At 42.6% G+C, this 18,846-nt stretch overlaps 1 protein-coding gene across 1 annotated transcript in view; it reads right to left on the bottom strand.

The window, feature by feature from the left end:
* dpp7 (dipeptidyl-peptidase 7) overlaps positions 1 to 18,846 on the bottom strand; it is a 59,224-nt gene that overhangs the window by 20,136 nt on the left and 20,242 nt on the right. The window contains exons 6-7 of the mRNA XM_072239971.1: positions 17,839 to 18,005; positions 72 to 123 (exon numbers count right to left, since the gene is read on the bottom strand). Of these exons, the coding sequence (XP_072096072.1) occupies positions 72 to 123; positions 17,839 to 18,005 (219 nt within the window). The remainder of the gene's footprint in view (positions 1 to 71; positions 124 to 17,838; positions 18,006 to 18,846) is intronic.

Raw genomic sequence — 18,846 nt, 5'->3', positions numbered from 1 at the left:
ATTCCCACACACAGTCAGGTTTCCAGCGCCAGGAGACGTGACTTCAGGGTCTCCAACCTCTAGTCCATTACCTGGACTTGCAGACTCGTAGGAAACAGGCTTCTGACTTCTGGACATGCTGACCTAGGAGCATCAACAATTAGTATTTGAGTTCCGCACTCACTGAAATTGGATTTCAACCTTTTGTGTTGACCCTAGGACTCACTAATCATGAGACTGAATTCCAAATCTCAAATATCATAGGCTTCCAAACCCGTGATTCAATAACCTGAGGTGTCTCGCCATCCTGAGTTTTACCAGCCCACATCCACAGGGCCCACCAACTTCAGTCATTCACCACAATGATTGCTGGTCTTTGTCTCAGTGCCTGCGCCTGTGATGGGTAGTAGTAGTAGTAAAGGAGGAATCTAACAGGAGAGTACAATGGACCATGGAAGAACAGGAAGGAGAAAAAGAACCAGAGGGAAGTAATAAGCAGGTGAGAAGGGGAGAGAGGGTAACCAGAATGGGTAATGGAAAAGAGCAGGAGGTAGAGGGAAAATGATTACTTGCAGTTAGAGAAATTGATGTTTAAGGCAATCAGGTTGGTCATTACTCACATTTTATGAGGTGCTGCTCCTCCAATTTGATTTTGGCCTCATGGCAGTAGAGGTGGCCAGGAACATATATGTCAGAATGGGTAACAGAGTAGAGGGAGACAGAGTAGTAAGGCTTTGGCTCAACTGGGCTTCAGCGATAATGAGGCGAGGTAGGTTATCTGTGTAGATTACAGACAGGAAGTATTCATGTGAGGCCAGTGTTCTGTGCTTGGTGTCAGATGTAGGAAGTCTGGAAGACTCGCAGCCTTCTGGACGGCCACATCTGCACCAGGTGCGCCAAGCTGCAGCTCCTTAGGGACCGAGTTAGGGAACTGGAAGTGCAGCTCCATGACCTTCGTCTGATCAGGGACAGCGAGGAGGTGATAGAGAGGGGCTATAGGCAGGTAGTCACACCGGGCCCTGGGGGAATCTCTCCCTGCCATGAGCTTCCAGCGCCGCAAACTTGCCGATGCAGCACCCTGGAAGCTCCCGACCACAGCCGACTCTTGAGTCGGTCTGAAAATTTCGAGCCTCCAACCAGCTGACACCAAGCACCGAGCACCATCTCTGCCGAGCGCTTCGACCCCGGCCCCGGCAACAGGCAATAGGCAAAGCCGAAGATTTGGGGCCTTCCCCTTCGGAGATTCTCGATCGCACAGTAGCAGCGGCAGCGAAGCGGGCATTTCAGAAGTTTCTCCAGATGTTCCTCCGTGCTTCTCACTTCTGTCTCCATCAAATCAGGATTGTGCATGGTACCAACTTACAAATACGATATCATTTCGGAGCGGCCACACACGCTGCATCGCACCACCATCTTCTCCTCCCCTCCCTGTGATTAGATTAGATTATGAGGACATGCAATCCTCTTTTATTGTCATTTAGTAATGCATGCATTAAGAAATGATACAATATTCCTCCGGTGTGATATCACAGAAACACAGGACAGACCAAGACTGAAAAACTGACAAGAACCACATAATTATAATATATAGTTACAACAGTGCAAGCAATACCGTAACTTGATGAAGAACAGGCCGTGAGCATGGTAAAAAAGTTCAAAGTCTCTCGAAAGTCCCACATCTCACGTAGACAGAAGGAAGAAAACTCTCCCTGCCATACCCCACTATAATCCGAGTCTGAATCACCCAAAAACTTCGAGCGTTGACCAGCCCTCCGACACCAAGCACCCAGCACCATCTCTGCCGAACGCTTCGACCCCAGCCCCGGTTGCCAGCAGCAGGCAAAGCCAAGGATTTTGGGGCCTTCCCTCCAGAGATTCTTGATTGCACAGTAGCAGCGGCAGAGAACCGGGCATTTCAGAAGTTACTCCAGATGTTCCTCCGTGCTCTCACGGCTGTCTCCATCAAATCAGAATTGTGCACGGCCCCTATTTAACAAATACAATATATTTCACCGGAAAGGCTACGCGCACTGCGTCGCACTGCCATCATAGTGATCACAATGCTATCTCCTTTACCGAAGCATTCGAGAGAGATAGGAACAGACAAGTTAGGAAAGCATTTAATTGGAGTAAGGGGAAATAAGAGACTATCAGGCGGGAACCTGGAAGCAAAAATTGGGAACGGAAGTTCTCAGGGAAATGTACAGAAGAAATGTGGCAAATGTTCAGGGGATATTTGCGTGGAGTTCTGTACAGGTAAGTTCCAATAAGACAGGGAAAGAATGGTAGGGTACAGGAATTGTGGGGTACAAAGGCTGTTGTAAATCTAGTCAAGAAGAAAAGAAGAGCTTACAAAAGGTTCAAAAACTAAGTAATGATAAAGATCTCGAAGATTATACAGCCAGCAGGAAGAAGCTTAAGAAAGAAATTAGGAGAGCCAGAGGGGGCCATGAGAAGGCCTTGGTGGACAGGATTAAGAAAAACCCCAAGGCATTCTACTTGTATCTGAAGAGCAAGAGGATAAGACATGAGAGAATAGGACCAATCAAATGTGACAGTGGAAAAGTGTGTATGAAACCGGTGAAGATAGCAGAGGTACTTCAGTATTCACTACAGAAAAGGATCTTGGCGATTGTAGGGATGACTTACAGCGGACTGAAAAGCTTGAGCATGTAGATATTAAGAAAGAGGACGTGCTGGAGCTTTTGGAAAGCATCAAGTTGGATACGCCACCGGGACTGTGGAAGGCAAGAGAGGAAATTGCCGAGCCTCTGGCGATGATCTTTGCATCATCAATGGGGATGGGAGAGGTTCCAGAGGATTGGAGGGTTGCAGATGTTGTTCCATTATTCAACGAAGGGAGTAGGGATAGCCCAGGAAATTAGAGAACCAGTGAGTCTTACTTCAGTGGTTGGTAAGTTGATGGAGAAGATCCTGAGAGGCAGGATTTATGAACATTTGGGGAGGCATAATCTGATTAGGAATAGACAGCATGACTTTGTGAAAGGCAGGTCGTGCCTTACTAGCCTGATTGAATATTCTACATGGAGGTCAGTCACCAGTGGTGTGCCTCAGGGCTCTGTTTTGGGACCCCTGCTCTTTATGATTTTTATAAATGACCTGGATGAAGAAGTGGAGGGATGCGTTAGTAAATTTGCTGATGACACAAAGGTTGGGGGTGTTGTGGATAGTGTGCCGGGCTGTCAGAGTAAAGCGGGACATTGATAGGATACAAAACTGGGCTGAGAAGTGGCAGATGGAGTTCAACCCAGATAAGTGTGAGGTGGTTCATTTTGGTAGGTCAAATATGATGGCAGAATATAGTATTAATGGTAAGACTCTTGGCAGTGTGGAGAGTCAGAGGGATCTTGGGGTCCAAGTCCATAGGACACTCAAAGCTGCTGCGCAGGTTGACTCTGTGGTTAAGAAGGCATACAGTGCTATGGTCTTCATCAATCATGGGATTGAGTTTAGGAGCTGAGAGGTAATGTTGCAGCTATATAGGACCCCGGTCGGACCCCACTTGGAGTATTGTACTCTGTTCTGGTCACCTCACTATATGAAAGATGTGGAAACCATAGAAAGCGTGCAGAGGAGATGTACAAGGATGTTTTCTGGATTGGGGAGCATGCCTTATGAGAATAGGTTGAGTGAATTAGGCCTTTCTTCCTTGGAGCAATGGGGTATGAGAGGTGACCTGATAGAGCTGTACAAGATGATGAGAGATATTGTTCATGTGGATAATCAGAGGCTTTTTCCCAGGGCTGAAATGGCTAGCACAAGAGGGTACAGTTTTAAGGTACTTGGAAGTAGGTACAGAGGGGATGTCAGGTGTAAGTTAGTTATTTGTTTTTTTTTTAAAAACGCAGGGAGTGGTGAGTGAGTGGAATGGGCTGCTGGCGACGGTGGTGGAGGCAGATACGATAGACTCCTGGATAGGTACATGGAGTTCAGAAAAATAGAGGGCTATGGGTAACCCTTGGTAACTTCTAAGGTAAGGACATGTTTGGCACAGCTTTGTGGGCTGAAGGGCCTGTATTGTGCTGCAGGTTTTCTACAAACCCCATTTCCAGAAAAGTTGGGATATTTTCCAAAATGCAATAAAAACAAAAATCTGTGATGTTAATTCATGTGAATCTTTATTTAACTGACAAAAGTACAAAGAAAAGATTTTCAATAGTTTTACTGACCAACTTAATTGTATTTTGTAAATATACACAAATTTAGAATTCAATGGCTGCAACACACTCAACAAAAGTTGGGACAGAGGCATGTTTACCATTGTGTTACATCACCTTTCCTTTTAATAACACTTTTTCCGTGGCAGATAGTAGGGGCGACACTTCACCGACAGGTGTTCCAGTCTCCGCTTTCAAGATGGCGCCGGTATCTGGTAACTCAGCGCGTGCTCTCCTGAGCAAACTGCCCTCTGCACTATCCTATACCCGAGAAACCCTTCTAAACCTCCAATATGCTACATCTAGCGAGATCAACAACACCCTGCAAAGCTACTGACCCAGCCAGAGATCACTGTGCCAGAATTGCTTCTTCAACTCTGGACTGCACCTAGACCCGACCAGCGAGGCCTGGTCCGAGGCCCACCACATTCCCGGAGACCCGTGGCCTGCTACCATGCTGGAGCGCTTGGAGACGCGGCCCTTTCCGACCAGCACCTCTCCGGAGCAGACGACCAAAAAGAAGTGATGTCGGATATCAGAACTTTTATATCTTTTGAACTTTTTTTTCGGTTTCAATTATCAAGAGATCGGGAGGACCTGTCTGGATATGATATTTGAAACTTATGTTTGTATATATGATTGCTATTATTGTAATCCTGTTCTCTTGGAATTGTTATTATTGATACGTTCATTTAACAGATTATAATGCAATAAAAAGATTTGAAAAGAAAGAATTCTCTAAATCAAATAGCATTCTTGTAAATTGCCTTTTTGTTGCATTGACAGACACTGTGCTGGATACCTCACCCTAACTGCAGCCTAACTGACATTTTATGCTGTACTAAAGTTACCGTTTCATTTGGTTATATTCACGTATGGTTGAATGATAATCAAACGAACTTGCTCGTTCTGCATCTCAGCCAATAAAGGCATCTGTGGGCATGCAAAAGAAGATCTCAATTACTCTATATTTCTGAATATTCTGCTTTGTTTCCTGATAGGAACATACAAACTCAGTATTTCAAAATTTCCACTTATGAAGGTCTCCCAATTACCAAGCACAACTTTACCTGAAAACAATCTGTCCCAATTCACACATGCCAGACCCTTTCTGATATCATCAAAATTGACCTTTCTCCAATTTAGAATCTCAATGCAAGGACCAAACCTATCTTTTCCAATAATTACAATATATTGAAATTAATGGCATCATTTTTTTTTATTTAGATACTAGACAACCAGGTGACCTGTTGGGGCACCTTTTGAGAGAAAGGTAGCGCAGTGTGATGTGATGTGCTTTGGAAATTAAGGAAGAAGAACTCAGTGTATTAAAGAAGAAAGGCGCATAGCAAGACAAATATTGCCCCTCCTCGTTTACGAAGGACACTTTTTATGACCACATCTCTCGCAATAATTACTCTGTGCTGCATATTCTCAAGTTGATCTTTCCTCTTCTCCTCTGGCTCTTCCTCTCTCCTCCTCCTGTCTATTTTTGTCATTCTGGAGACGCGCAGCCCTTTCATCTTTCATCTCTTCCACCATTTGTTTTTTCCCTCTGGTCCTGGAGTCGTGCGGCCCTGGCCTGATCGGATTCTTGTTCTCTCCTCTGTCTGTGCCTATTGTTGTTATTTTGGAGATATGCATGCCTGTCCTCCTCTGTCTCGTCTTCTCTCATCTTTTTTGTCCTGACTCTTTGATCCTGGAGTCGTGCAGCCCTGGCCTCATCTGATTGTTGTTCTCTCCCTCTCCTTGCCGCTTCCCGACGACGTTTGGCATCATCTCTTGACCATAATGTCCCCCTTCTCTTTCCAAGCGACATAATTAGGCTATCCATATATTTTTACCCTAATGCTTTATAGAAGATAGGAAGCAGTAACACCAAAGCCTCCAAGATGCTGTTGTTTCTTGATGATGTGATAGCCCTGCCCTTTTGCTGTGGTTGGTGTGGTTGGTGTGGCTGCTGTGAGCATCGTGAAGCGTGGCTGAGGCTGGCCGTGCGCATGCGTCGTGGTGTGGCGTTGCGGTCTCCATGGAAGGTGGAAGCAGCTCTGTGAGCATCGTGAGGCCCTGCTGAGGTTGGCCATGCGCATGCGTCAGGCTGTGGCGTCCCGATGGCCGATCAGGTCGCGGGTGAAAGGCAGCCTGTTGATTTTTGGCAAATGAGCAATTTTATACAAATATATAACCCTGAATTTTGCCTGCATTCTGTAAGTTAGCGCATTTTCATTCGACTTAGCTGAAAAATGTGCCGCTGTAATGCACCGTTTGCGCTAACTAGAGGTCACAAACAGACAAACAGACGAGCATGAGAGTTTCAGTACAAACCCCATTTCCGGAAAAGTTGGGATATTTTCCAAAATGCAATAAAAACAAAAATCTGTGATATGTTAATTCACGTGAACCTTTATTTAACTGACAAAAGTACAAAGAAAAGATTTTCAATAGTTTTACTGACCAACTTAATTGTATTTTGTAAACATACACAAATTTAGAATTTGATGGCTGCAACACACTCACCAAAAGTTGGGACAGAGTTAAAATAAGATTGAAAAGTGCACAGAATATTCAAGTATCAGTTCAAAAGGAACATTTCTCAACGCAAGATTGCAGAGAATTTAGGTCTTTCAACATCTACTGTACATAATATTGTGAAAAGATTCAGAGAATTCAGAGACATCTCAGTGCGTAAAGGGCAAGGTTGGAAACCACTGCTGAATGCGCGTGATCTTCGAGCCCTCAGGTGGCACTGCCTAAGAAACTGTCATGCTACTGTGACAATTATAGCCACCTGGGCTCAGGAGTACTTCGGAAAACCATTGTCACTCAACACAGTCCGTCACTGCATCCAGAAATGCAACTTGAAACTGTATTACGCAAGGAGGAAGCCATACATCAACTCTATGCAGAAACGCCAGTGAGTTCCCTGGGCCCGAGCTCATCTCAGATGGACCGAAAGACTGTGGAACCATGGTCAGATGAGTCCACATTTCAGCTAGTTTTCGTAAAAAACGGGCGTCGAGTTCTCCGTGCCAAAGATGAAAACTACCATCCAGATTGTTATCAGCGAAAGGTGCAAAAGCCAGCATCTGTGATGGTATGGGGGTGCATCAGTGCCCATGGCATGGGTGAGTTGCATGTATGTGAAGGTACCATTGACTCTGAGGCGTATATTAGGATTTTAGAGAGACATATGTTGCCATCAAGGCGACGTCTCTTCCCGCTTATTTCAGCAGGACAATGCCAGACCACATTCTGCACAGGCTACAACAGCATGGCTTTGTAGACACAGAGTGCGTGTGCTTGACTGGCCTGCTGCCAGTCCAGATCTATCTCCTATTGAAAATGTATGGCGCATCATGAAGAGGAGAATCAGACAACGGAGACTACGGACTGTTGAGCAGCTGAAGTCTTATATCAAGCAGGAATGGACAAAATTTCCAGTTGCAAATCTACTACAATTAGTATCCTCAGTTCCAAAATGATTAAAAAGTGTTATTAAAAGGAAAGGCGATGTAACACAATGGTAAACGTGCCTCTGTCCCAACTTTTGTTGAGTGTGTTGCAGCCATCAAATTCTAAATTTGTGTATGTTTACAAAATACAATTAAGTTGGTCAGTAAAACTATTGAAAATCTTTTCTTTGTACTTTTGTCAGTTAAATAAAGGTTCAGGTAAACTAACATATCACAGATTTTTGTTTTTATTGCATTTTGGAAAATATCCCAACTTTTCTGAAGATGAGATTTGTAGTATATAGATGTCGAGAACAAGCCCTATTGGCTAGACCTAACCAGTTATTTCCTGCTGTCTCAAATTTTGTTCTTAACACTATGTGTCACATGCATACTTCTTAATCATGATTCTAAAGTTCACTAAAAGACCAGGAAAAGCAGGGTCTGTACTAGTGGGGCTTTAGAACTCCAATTCTATTTGCTAATAGGTCACCATAGAGTCATTTTTTGGATTCAACAGTTTTTTTTCTTGTATTCATAGGTTTTCACTTTCCGCTTAGTCTATCATGTGGAACTAACCAATTATTTTAATATGTTTTCAGATTAATTATTCTGAGTATTTAAGGGTCAAATTTATTACATTCCAAGAAAAGTATATCAGTTATGTTAATGTATTAGTCACATTAAGATCTTTTCTTTATGCAGGCTTTTTGGTTTGATCTATGAAGTAACTCATGGATTCAGTTTGCTGGCATGCCAGAAAGACTCACACAGTTTCATGTGGATGCAATTTTTGACCATATTATTTGTGGCAGAGGGCATATTATTAGTGAACCTCATTTCTACAGTAGAGGAATACAAATGTGGAGAGACCAAATGGGAGTTTGTAACAGTCATCCCCCATTGCAGTGGCGAACCATACCAGAGCTGTGCAGAAAGGCATTCTCTATATTACAAGGATGGGAGAAAAGTTACATATATTTAGAAGTCAGACTTCAAGATTATTTATTATAAAGTGTAAAGCTATGCAGTAAACCTTTAGCCTCACCCTACATCCCACAAATAAAGCAGACTGCAATAACGAAGTATATTTAGGTATTTTAGAAAGATGAATGCCTCCGACAACCTGCTAGCACTATTATCACAAAGGTGATGACAGGTGGCCTAGTACTGCAGGGTGTACTGCCTGTGGCACTTTCGAGAAGGCGGTTGGGGGGGGGGAATAATAAAGACAATAGAATATAATCTAAAAGAAAAAGAAGAGAAAATCTGCAGATGCTGGAAATCCAAGCAACACACAAAATACTGGAGGAACTCAGCAGGCCAGGCAACATCCATGGAAAAGAGTAAACAGTTGATGTGTTGAAATGTTCTAATTCCAAAACTAGAAATTTCTCTGCAGTTGATCAACGCACAATTACAATGACCCTTTAAGTATAATAGTCACGTTTAGAAAGTATTATTTCATATTTACAAGTTCCTAGAATATGCATTCATTAAAACCATCAGGTTATGTTAAATTTCTTTCCCTCTATTTCTATGAAATCTTGTGTGTCCATAATAGTTTCATATATTCTTGATTTCTTTGCCCTAATATTAGTGGCTGTGCTTCACCAATTCTTTGGAATCCCTTCCCTGGACATCTTTGCCTATCCAGCTTTAAAATTTCCACTTAATATGTCCTAATACATTATTGGTTTGGTGCAAATTTAGAACATAGAACATTACAGTACAGGTTCATGGCCCACAATGTTGTGTCTTTTTACCTGTCAAAACAAGAAGGGGAGGAGCTTAGGAGGAGACAATGGAGCCTAACTGCAACTCCTTTGCTTGCATCTTTGAAAACAGCTCTATTTCCATTTTTAATATCTCTATTTTTCCTTTTCAGGATTCTTTTGAAGACACTGACCTAGAGTTACACTCTGACTTCGGTTCTTAGCGGGAATGGGAACCGCACTCGGGGTTTCATGACTGGCCAATATTCAACATGCCAAGGGTGTGGCCTAAGAGCTCAGCTCGCCTTCAAAGGGCTGAGATCTGGTGGCTCTGGAGACGGGCAAGTCGAAGGTTGGTGTCCCGTCCAGAGATCGGTGTGTTGTGGGAGTCCAAAGATCTATGGCTGTGTGCCCAGAGACCTGAGATCTTTGAGCACAGAGCTCAGAAAAAGTGATGCAACGGACTTTTTAACATCGTAAACCAGCAAGTTGTTTGTTAAGTCTCCCTCTCACTGTGAAACAGAGGCATCTCTTTCTCCATAATTAGGGAAAGAGAGAGAGAAAGCCTGTGGTATGTTGAATACTGGGTGAATGAGTAGTCTTTGGGATACTGCAAGCTTGTGTCTTTGCTGTTGCTTTGCTGCACGCTTGAGTGCTCGGTGGTGGGTGGTGATGCATTTTTTTGCTGGTGGAAGGAGGGGGAATCGTTGCATGCTGCCACTAACACGCAGGAGGGAGGGGAGCTGGAGGGGACTTTGGGGTTTTAACATTTAACTATCATTCTTTCTTTAGGGGCACTCCTCTGTTTTCATGGATGGTTGCGAAGAAAAAGCATTTCAGGATGCATATTGTATACATTTCTCTGACATTAAATGTACCTTTGAAATACCTTCTAAATGTTTATGTCCCTATCTCAACCTCTTGCTCCAGCAGCTCATTCCATACACTGACCACCATCTCAATGAAAAGGTTGCCCCTCAGGTTCTCATTAAATCTTGCCTCTTAACTTAAACCTAGGCCAACCAATTCTTGGTTCCCCAATCCCTGTGGGTGGGGGGGGCGGTATACTGACGTTTAAGATTAGTCCTCATTTTCCTATTCTCCATTAATAAAGTCCTAATCTACTCACCCTCTCTTCAAGTCCAAGCAACATTCTCGTTAATTCCCGCTGTACTCCTTCCAGCTTAATAGTATTTATTTTTCCTATAAAGATGTCCACCAACACTGAACACAATATTCCAAATATGCCCTCACCAGCACCTTGTACAACTGCAACATAACACTTTTTATACTTTTATACTCAGTGTCCTGACTGAAGGTTAGTGTGGAAAAATCTTCTTCAACACCTTGAAAACTGACACTTCCAGGGAAGTATGTACTCCTACGACCGTCTTTTCTACAACACTTCCCTGAGCTTACTATTTACTGTGAATATCCCACCGATTTGTCTTCCCAAAAGCCCTGTACTAACCTAAATTAAGCTTCATTGACTATTCATCAGCCCATTTGGTATTCACCCTGTATTACTGGGTTCCAGACCACATCATAACCTTGGGCCAAACACGACACAAAATGCTAAATTCGAGACATGAGGTGTAAACAGCTACCTTCAGCCATCAGGCTCTTGAACCAGAAGGATAACTTTACTCAACTTCACTCACGCCAACTCTGAACTGTTCCCACAACTAATGGACTCGCTTTCAGGGATTTTTCATCTCATGTTCTCGATATTTATTATTTATTTATTATTATTTTGGCTTTTTCCCCCCTTTTTGTATTTGCACATTTTATTGTCCATTGTCTCTTTGTCTTGTTGTGTGCATTTTTTAAAAATTGATTCTATGGGGTTTCTTTGTATTTACTGTGAGTGCCTGCAAGAAAATGAATCTCAGGGTTGTATATGGTGACATAGATAATAAATTTACTTTGGATGTTTGACTAAATAAGGTGTTAAGGTGCCCTGGTAAAAGTTGCCAGAGGCTGGAATCTCTTGTAAAAAGGCAGCTGTATTTGCCACTCAATCCCAGGACATCACTGAAGGAGTTCCTCAGAATAGTGTCAAAGACTCAATCATTACTCCTAAACAATAGGAAGGCATGATATGTGGTATGCAAAATCTGCACACAATGCCTATCTGTAACAAGAAAATGAAACTACCTAACACTGACATTCAATAGCATTATGATTGCTGTGTCTCTAACTTCCTGGCACTTATCCTTGCAAGTGGAAGAAGTGCTACACCTGCCCCTACACCTCCTCCCTCATTACCACCTAGGGCCCCAAACAGTCCTTCCAGGCGAGGCAACACTTCACCCATGAGCCTGTTGGGGTCAAATACTGTGTTTGGTGCTCACAGTGTGGCCTCTTGTATATCGGTGAGACTTGACGCAGATTGGGAGACCACTTTGCCAAGCATCTACACTCTGTCCGCCAGAACAAGCAGAATCTCCCAGTGCACCTATTTTAATTCCACTTCCTATTCCAATATGTCTATCCATGGCCTCCTCCACTGTCAGGATAAGGACATACTTAGGTTGGAGGAAGAACACCTTAAATTCCGGTTGGGTAGCCTCTAACCTGATGGCATGAACATTGATTTCTGAAACTTCCAGTTATCACCCCCCTTCACCATTTCCCACCCACTCGTCCCTCTCTCATGTTATCTCCTTGCCCACCCATCACCTCCCTCTGGTGCTCCTCCCCCCCATTTTTACTTTCTTCCATGGCTTTGTCTCTTTCACCAATCAACTTCCTAGTTTTTTGCTTCATCCCTCCCCTCCTCCAGGTTTCACCTATCGCCTGGCATTTCTCTCTCCCCTCCCCCACCTTTCAAATCCACTCAGCTTTTTTTTCTCCAGTCCTGCTTAAGGGTTTCAGCCCGAAATGTCGAGTGTACGTTTTTCCATAAATGCTGTCTGGCCTGCTGAGTTCCTGCAGCATCTTGTGTGTGCTGTTCAGATTTCCAGCATCTGCAGATTTTCTCGTTTGTGATTTCAATACTGTGCCAGACAACCATGCTCCTATTCCCCAGCTACAGCACGGGGCCCAGAGCAGCCATCCATCCTGGACCCAGCCTCAGAACGAAATACAGACAGCATATCTTCAACCTGATTTGCAAGTGAAACTAGCAGCACGGGGAGATCCATCAAAATAGTTATTCCCACTCTGCGGCTTGGTTCAAAAACACTACTGACGGAGTGGACTGGAATAGTACAATTTTCAGGTCGATGTACAAGAAACCTATTTAGCAGGTGACATTAATCAAGGAGGAGCTTAGGGGAGATGATGGCGCCTGATGGTGACTCCTTTGCTTGCATCTTCGGAAACAGCTCGATTTCTACCTTTAATATCTTTGTTTTCCTTTTCAGGGTTCTTTTGAAGACCCTGACCTTTAGTTACACACAGGCTTCAGTTCTTTGCGGGAATGGGACCAATTCTCAGGGTTCCATGACTGGCCGCTATTCGACAGGCCAAGGGTTTGGCCTGAGAGTTTCGATCGTGTTCAGAAGCCTAAGATCTTGGGGCTCTGGAGACAGGCGGATCGACGGTCAGTGTCACGACAGGAGAGTCGTGTTTCGTCAGGGAGGCCGGAAAATCTTTCGCTGTGGCGCCGAAGACCCGAGGTCTTTGCGATCTTCGGACACAGAGCTCAAAAAAATTGACGAAATGAACTTTTCCGATCGTAAACCAGCGGGCTGTTGTTATATCTCCCGCTTGCTGTGAAAATGGGGGACACCTCCTTCTCCTTTGCCAAGGACAGAGAGAACCTGTGGCTTGTCGAATTTCGGATGAAATGCGAAGCTTTTGGGGTAACTTTGGTCTATGTCTTTGCTATTGCTTAGCACACGCTTGGGCTCTGTGATGGTACCGACACTCGCATATTTTTGCCGGTAGGGGGAGGGGGGATCGTTGCTCGCTGCCGCCTACGCGCGGGAGGGGGGAGCTGTGGGGGGACTTTGGGGTTCTCACTGTCATTCATTCTTTGGGGCGCTTCTGTTTTTGTGGATGTTTGCGAAGAAAAGCATTTCAGGATGTATATTGTATACATTTCTCTGACATTAAATTTGACCTTTGAACCTTGATTAAAGGCAGATTTACTAAAATGATACTGTGGCAACTCAGTACTATTTAAAACAGCTCACTTCCAATATTAGTCCAGATAGGATTATGGCAAAAATATTTATTTTTCAAATTGGCACTTACCACAGTTCAACACCAGTAAGAACAAATTGTTTTGATTAGCACTCTACCATTTACCATGCCTACACTATAAACTCTCTATAAAATGTATCACAGCAATTGCTTAATTCTTCAGCACCAAGATTGTTTCTACAACATGGACTAATAAGGGTAGCTGGGCAACAGAACTTGCAAGTTTCTTAAGTTACATGAAAATACATCACGATAATACATCACACAATGTCAAAGAAAATATTACAGCGGTGGTCTGGCAGGATAGATTAGAGGGCTCGTCTAGGAAGGCTATTTGGGTGGAATTGAGGAATGGGAAAGGTGTAGTAACACTTATAGGAGTGTATTATGGACCACCTAATGGGGAGCGAGAATTGGAGGAGCAAATTTGTAAGGACATAGCAGATATAAGCACAAGGTTGTGATTGTGGGAGATTTTAATTTTCCACACATAGACTGGGAAGCCCATACTGTAAAAGGGATGGATGGTTTGGAGTTTGTAAAATGTGTGCAGGATTGTTTTTTTACAGCAATACATAGAGGTACCAACTGGAGAAGGGGCAGTGTTGGATCTCCTGTTAGGGAATGAGATAGGTCATGTGTTGGGGAGCACTTCGGGTCCAGTGATCACAATGCCATTAGTTTCAAAATGATTATGGAGAAGGACAGGTCTGGCCCCAGGGTTGAGATTTTTGATTGGAGAAAGGCTAACTTTGAGGAGATGCGAAAGGATTTAGAAGGAGTGGATTGGGACAATTTGTTTTATGGGAAGGATGTAATAGAGGTCATTTAAAGGTGAAATTTTGAGGGTACAGAATGTTTATGTTCCTGTTAGGTTGAAAGGAAAGGTTAAAAGTTTGAGAGAGCCATAGTTTTCAAGGGATATTGGAAACTTGGTTCGGAAAAAGAGAGATATCTACAATAAATATAGGCAGCATGGAGTAAATGAGGTGCTCGAGGAATATAAAGAATGTAAAAACAATCTTAAGAAAGAAATTAGAAAAGCAAAAAGAAGATACAAGGTTGCTTTGGCAAGTAAGGTGAAAATAAATCCAAAGGGTTTCTACAGTTATATTAATAGCAAAAGGATAGTGACAGATAAAATTGGTCCCTTAGAGAATCAGAGTGGACAGCTATGTGTAGAACCAAAAGAGATGGGGGAGATTTTGAACAATTTCTTTTCTTCGGTATTCAATAAGGAGAGGATATTGAATTGTGTAAGGTAAGGGAAACAGGTAGGGAAGTTATGGTAACTATGATGATTAAAGAAGAGGAAGTATTGGCACTTTTAAGGGATATAAAAGTGGTTAACTCTCCGGGTCCTGACAGGATATTCCTTAGGACCTTGAGGGAAGTTAGTGTAGAAATAGCAGGGACTCTGACAGAAATATTTCAAATGTCATTAGAAACGGGAATGGTGCCGGAGGACTGGCGTATTGCTCATGTTGTTCCATGCTGACGAAGGGTCCTGGCCTGAAACATCTTCCTAGAGATGCTGCCTGGCCTGCTGCGTTCACCAGCAACTTTGATGTGTGTTGCTTGTTGTTCCATTGTTTAAAAAGAGTTCTAAGAGTAAACCTAGCAATTACTGGCCTATAAATTTGACGTCAGTAGTGAGTAAATTCATGAAAAGTATTCTTAGAGATGGTATATATAATTATCTGGATAGACAGGGTCTGATTAGGAACAGTCAACATGGATTTGTGCATATAAGGTCACGTTTGACAAATCTTATTGAATTTTTTGAAGTGGTTACTAGGCAAGTTGACGAGGGTAAGGCGGTGGATGTTGTCTATATGGACTTCAGTAAGGCCTTTGACAAGGTTCCACACGGAAGGTTAGTTAGGAAGGTTCAATTGTTAGGTATTAATACTGAAATAGTAAAATACTTTGTAGATTCAACAGTGGCTGGATGGAAGACGCCAGAGAGTGGTGGTGGATAACTGTTTGTCAGGTTGGAGGCTGGTGACTAGTCGTGTGCCTCAGGGATCTGTACTGGGTCCAATGTTGTTTGTCATATACATCAATGATCTGGATGATGGGGTGGTAAATTGGATTAGTAAGTATGCAGGTGATACTAAGATAGGTGGAGTTGTGGATAATGAAGTAGGCTTTCAAAGCTTGCAGAGAGATTTAGGCCAGTTAGAAGAGTGAGCTGAAAGATTGCAAATGGAGTCTAATGCTGATAAGGGTGAGGTGCTACATTTTGGTAGGACCAATCAAAATAGAACATACATGGTAAATGGTAAGGCACTGAAGAATGCAGTAGAACAGAGGGATCTAGGAATAATGGTGCATAGTTCCCTGAAGGTGGAATCTCATGTGGATAGGGTGGTGAAGAAAGCTTTTGGTATACTGGCCTTTATAAATCAGAGCATTGAGTCTAGGAGTTGGGATGTAATGTTGAAATTGTACAAGGCATTGGTAAGGCCAAATCTGGAGTATTGTGTACAGTTCTGGTCACCGAATTATAGAAAAGATTTCAAGAAAATAGAGAGAGTACAGAGAAGATTTACTAGAATGTTACCTGGGTTTCAGCACCTAAGTTACAGAGAAAGGTTGAACAAGTTGGGTCTTTAATCTTTGCAGCGTAGAAGGTTGAGGGGGGACTTGATAGAGGTATTTTAAATTATGAGGGGGGATAGATATTGATGTGGATAGGCTTTTTCCATTGAGAGTAGGGGGGATTCAAACAAGAGGACATGAGTTGAGAGTTAGGGGGCAAAAGTTTAGGGGTAACACAAGGGGGAACTTCTTTACTCAGAGAGTGGTAGCTGTGTGGAACGAGCTTCCAGTGAAAGTGGTAGACGTAGGCTCGATATTGTCATTAAAAGTAAAATTGGATAGCTATAAGGACAGGAAAGGAATGGAGAGTTATGGGCTGAGTGCAGGTCGGTGGGACTAGGTGAGAGTAAGCATTCAGCACGGACTATAAGGGCCGAGATGGCCTGTTTCTGTGCTGTAATTGTTATATGGGTATCACTAATCGAAAATTCTGCAATTTCCTAACTTACCGCAATGCGTGAAGCACTTCAGTAACAAGGACTGTTGCAATTCAAGGTATAATCTCACCAATATCTTTTCAAGAGCAATTAGAGATGGGCATTAAATAACACTACATTGGCTAGAAACACTTACACTCCCTGAAAAGATTAGAAATAAACATACATAAATGAAAGTGGCAGTCACCAAGTATATGAGTTCCTCAGGAGCTTTGCTGTGACAAAATTGAAACAAACGCAAGATAGCAGATGGATTTAGATCATCTCCAGTTATTAAAGTCTACCTGTAATCTCCCAAAACAGAACAATGATGAATGTAAAATGTACAGGAACCTAACAGCAATAAAGATTCCTATACATTGTTATATAACAACAGTTTAGTCATGTATGACCTTTTTCTAGCTTGAAAAGGGATGCAATTTTATATGTCAGCCCTGTGCCTTAATGAACTCTTCCAATTGAGTCGATGAGAATATCAACCTCCCACTTGATTCCCTGTTCAGAAAATACTTTTCTGCAAAGTTTACTGTATACTTACTTAATATAGATAGTAAGCCTCCAATAAGTTCACTCTTCTGAATAATGTAATGGCATGCAACCTTAAGAAATTAACAGTCACATTAACATGTGCAGGTATATCTGCATGTTTACATAAAAATGTATCTGTAAATCTATAATTCTTCTACATGTTCAGGTTTTAGATAATTAACTTGGGGTATGCAGTTGAACTATGTGTGTGCTATTAATCAATTAAACATATTGAGAATGAACACATACATAATCAATATTGTAATCTATAGTGTGTAATTGGGGCACCATGCTAGCGTAGTGGTTAACGTGAATCTATTACAGCTCAGGACCGAGATTGGAGTTTAATTCTGTCCTCATCTGTAAAGAGGCTATAGTCATAGTAGTCATAGTCATAGTCATACTTTATTGATCCCGGGGGAAATTGGTTTTTGTTACAGTTGCACCATAAATAATAAATAGTAATAAAACCATAAATAGTTTAATAGTAATACGTAAGTTATGCCAGGAAATAAGTCCGGGACCAGCCTATTGGCTCAGGAGAGCCTCGAAGAATGCATGGGTTTTCCCAAGGCACTCCAGTTTCATCCCACAGTTCAAAGACATACTGGGTAGGTTAACTGGTCATTGTAAATTGTCCCATAATTAGGTCTGGGTTAAATCAGGGTTGTTGGGGGTTGCTGAGGCAGCGTGGCTCAAAGGGCTAGAAGGGTCTATTCCAAGCTCTATCACCAAATAACTAGAAAATGAATAATTTAAAAACCTCATTGTTCAGGAAAGCTAGGATACTTACATCCACTGGGTTTGCTGGAAAGTGCAATCCCATTTCAGTCTCATATGGGTAGTTAAACATCGCTAAATATGTAAAAGCATTTCGCGCCCATCCGTATAGATGATCAACTTCTTTTTTTGATTTCAATGGCTTACACAAAGATAGTTCATTGCCAATTTTGTTCCATGCTATAAAACAAGTTTTTAGAGGACAGAAAATAAATTCAACACCTGAATTTCTCATGGCAGATCCTATCACTACTGAAATCTTTATTATTCATGTTATTACTAGAACAATACTACTCCATGCAAACAACAAAAGACTAGCAGAGAGGCATTAGGTGGACTCTAATCTCTACTTAAGACCTTGACTTTACAGATGACCTTGCATTACTATCACATACACACCAGCATATGCAAGTGAAAACTCAGCACCTATGGTAGACAGGTTGGTGTACCTTTAGTGGACAGGTTGGATTCAGAATCAACCAGAGAAAGACTGAGACCATAACCCTCAATGTAGAGTCTTCTCATTGCTTCAAGATACATGGCCTCTACTTACCCAGCACCGGCAGATTCACCTGCATGGGCAGCATCATTCGGCAGGATGGTAGGGTTAAGGGCAACATCCAGTGCAGACTCAGCAAAACTAAAACATCTTCAGATCAATGAGCAACATATGGAGATCAACCAAATACAGCATCCAAGGTAAAGCTGTACCAGAGCTATGTTCTGTCCACACTCATGTATGGGTCAAAATGCTGGCACATTGCAGAGTGACCTTGCCAAGATGTCACCATTCTATGCCACAAGCCTCTGGAAAATCCTCTATATTTTCTGTCCAAGAAAGATCTCCAACCATGCCCAACTCCTTCAATGCCATCAAGAGGACATGGCCACAATCATGAGGAAACACTGGAGATGGATTGGGCATGTGATAAGAAGAGAGGCCAACTCCATCATCAAGGCAGCACTTCATTGGATCCCTGAAGGCCAGAGGAAAGCTGGGAGATGAAAGCCATCTTGGCAC

This window comes from Mobula birostris, chromosome 22 (genome assembly GCF_030028105.1).
Source record: "Mobula birostris isolate sMobBir1 chromosome 22, sMobBir1.hap1, whole genome shotgun sequence".
Classification (NCBI taxonomy): Eukaryota; Metazoa; Chordata; class Chondrichthyes; order Myliobatiformes; family Myliobatidae; genus Mobula; species Mobula birostris.
Note: the sequence above shows the minus strand (reverse complement) of the source record. Positions and strands in the feature narration are given on the sequence as shown.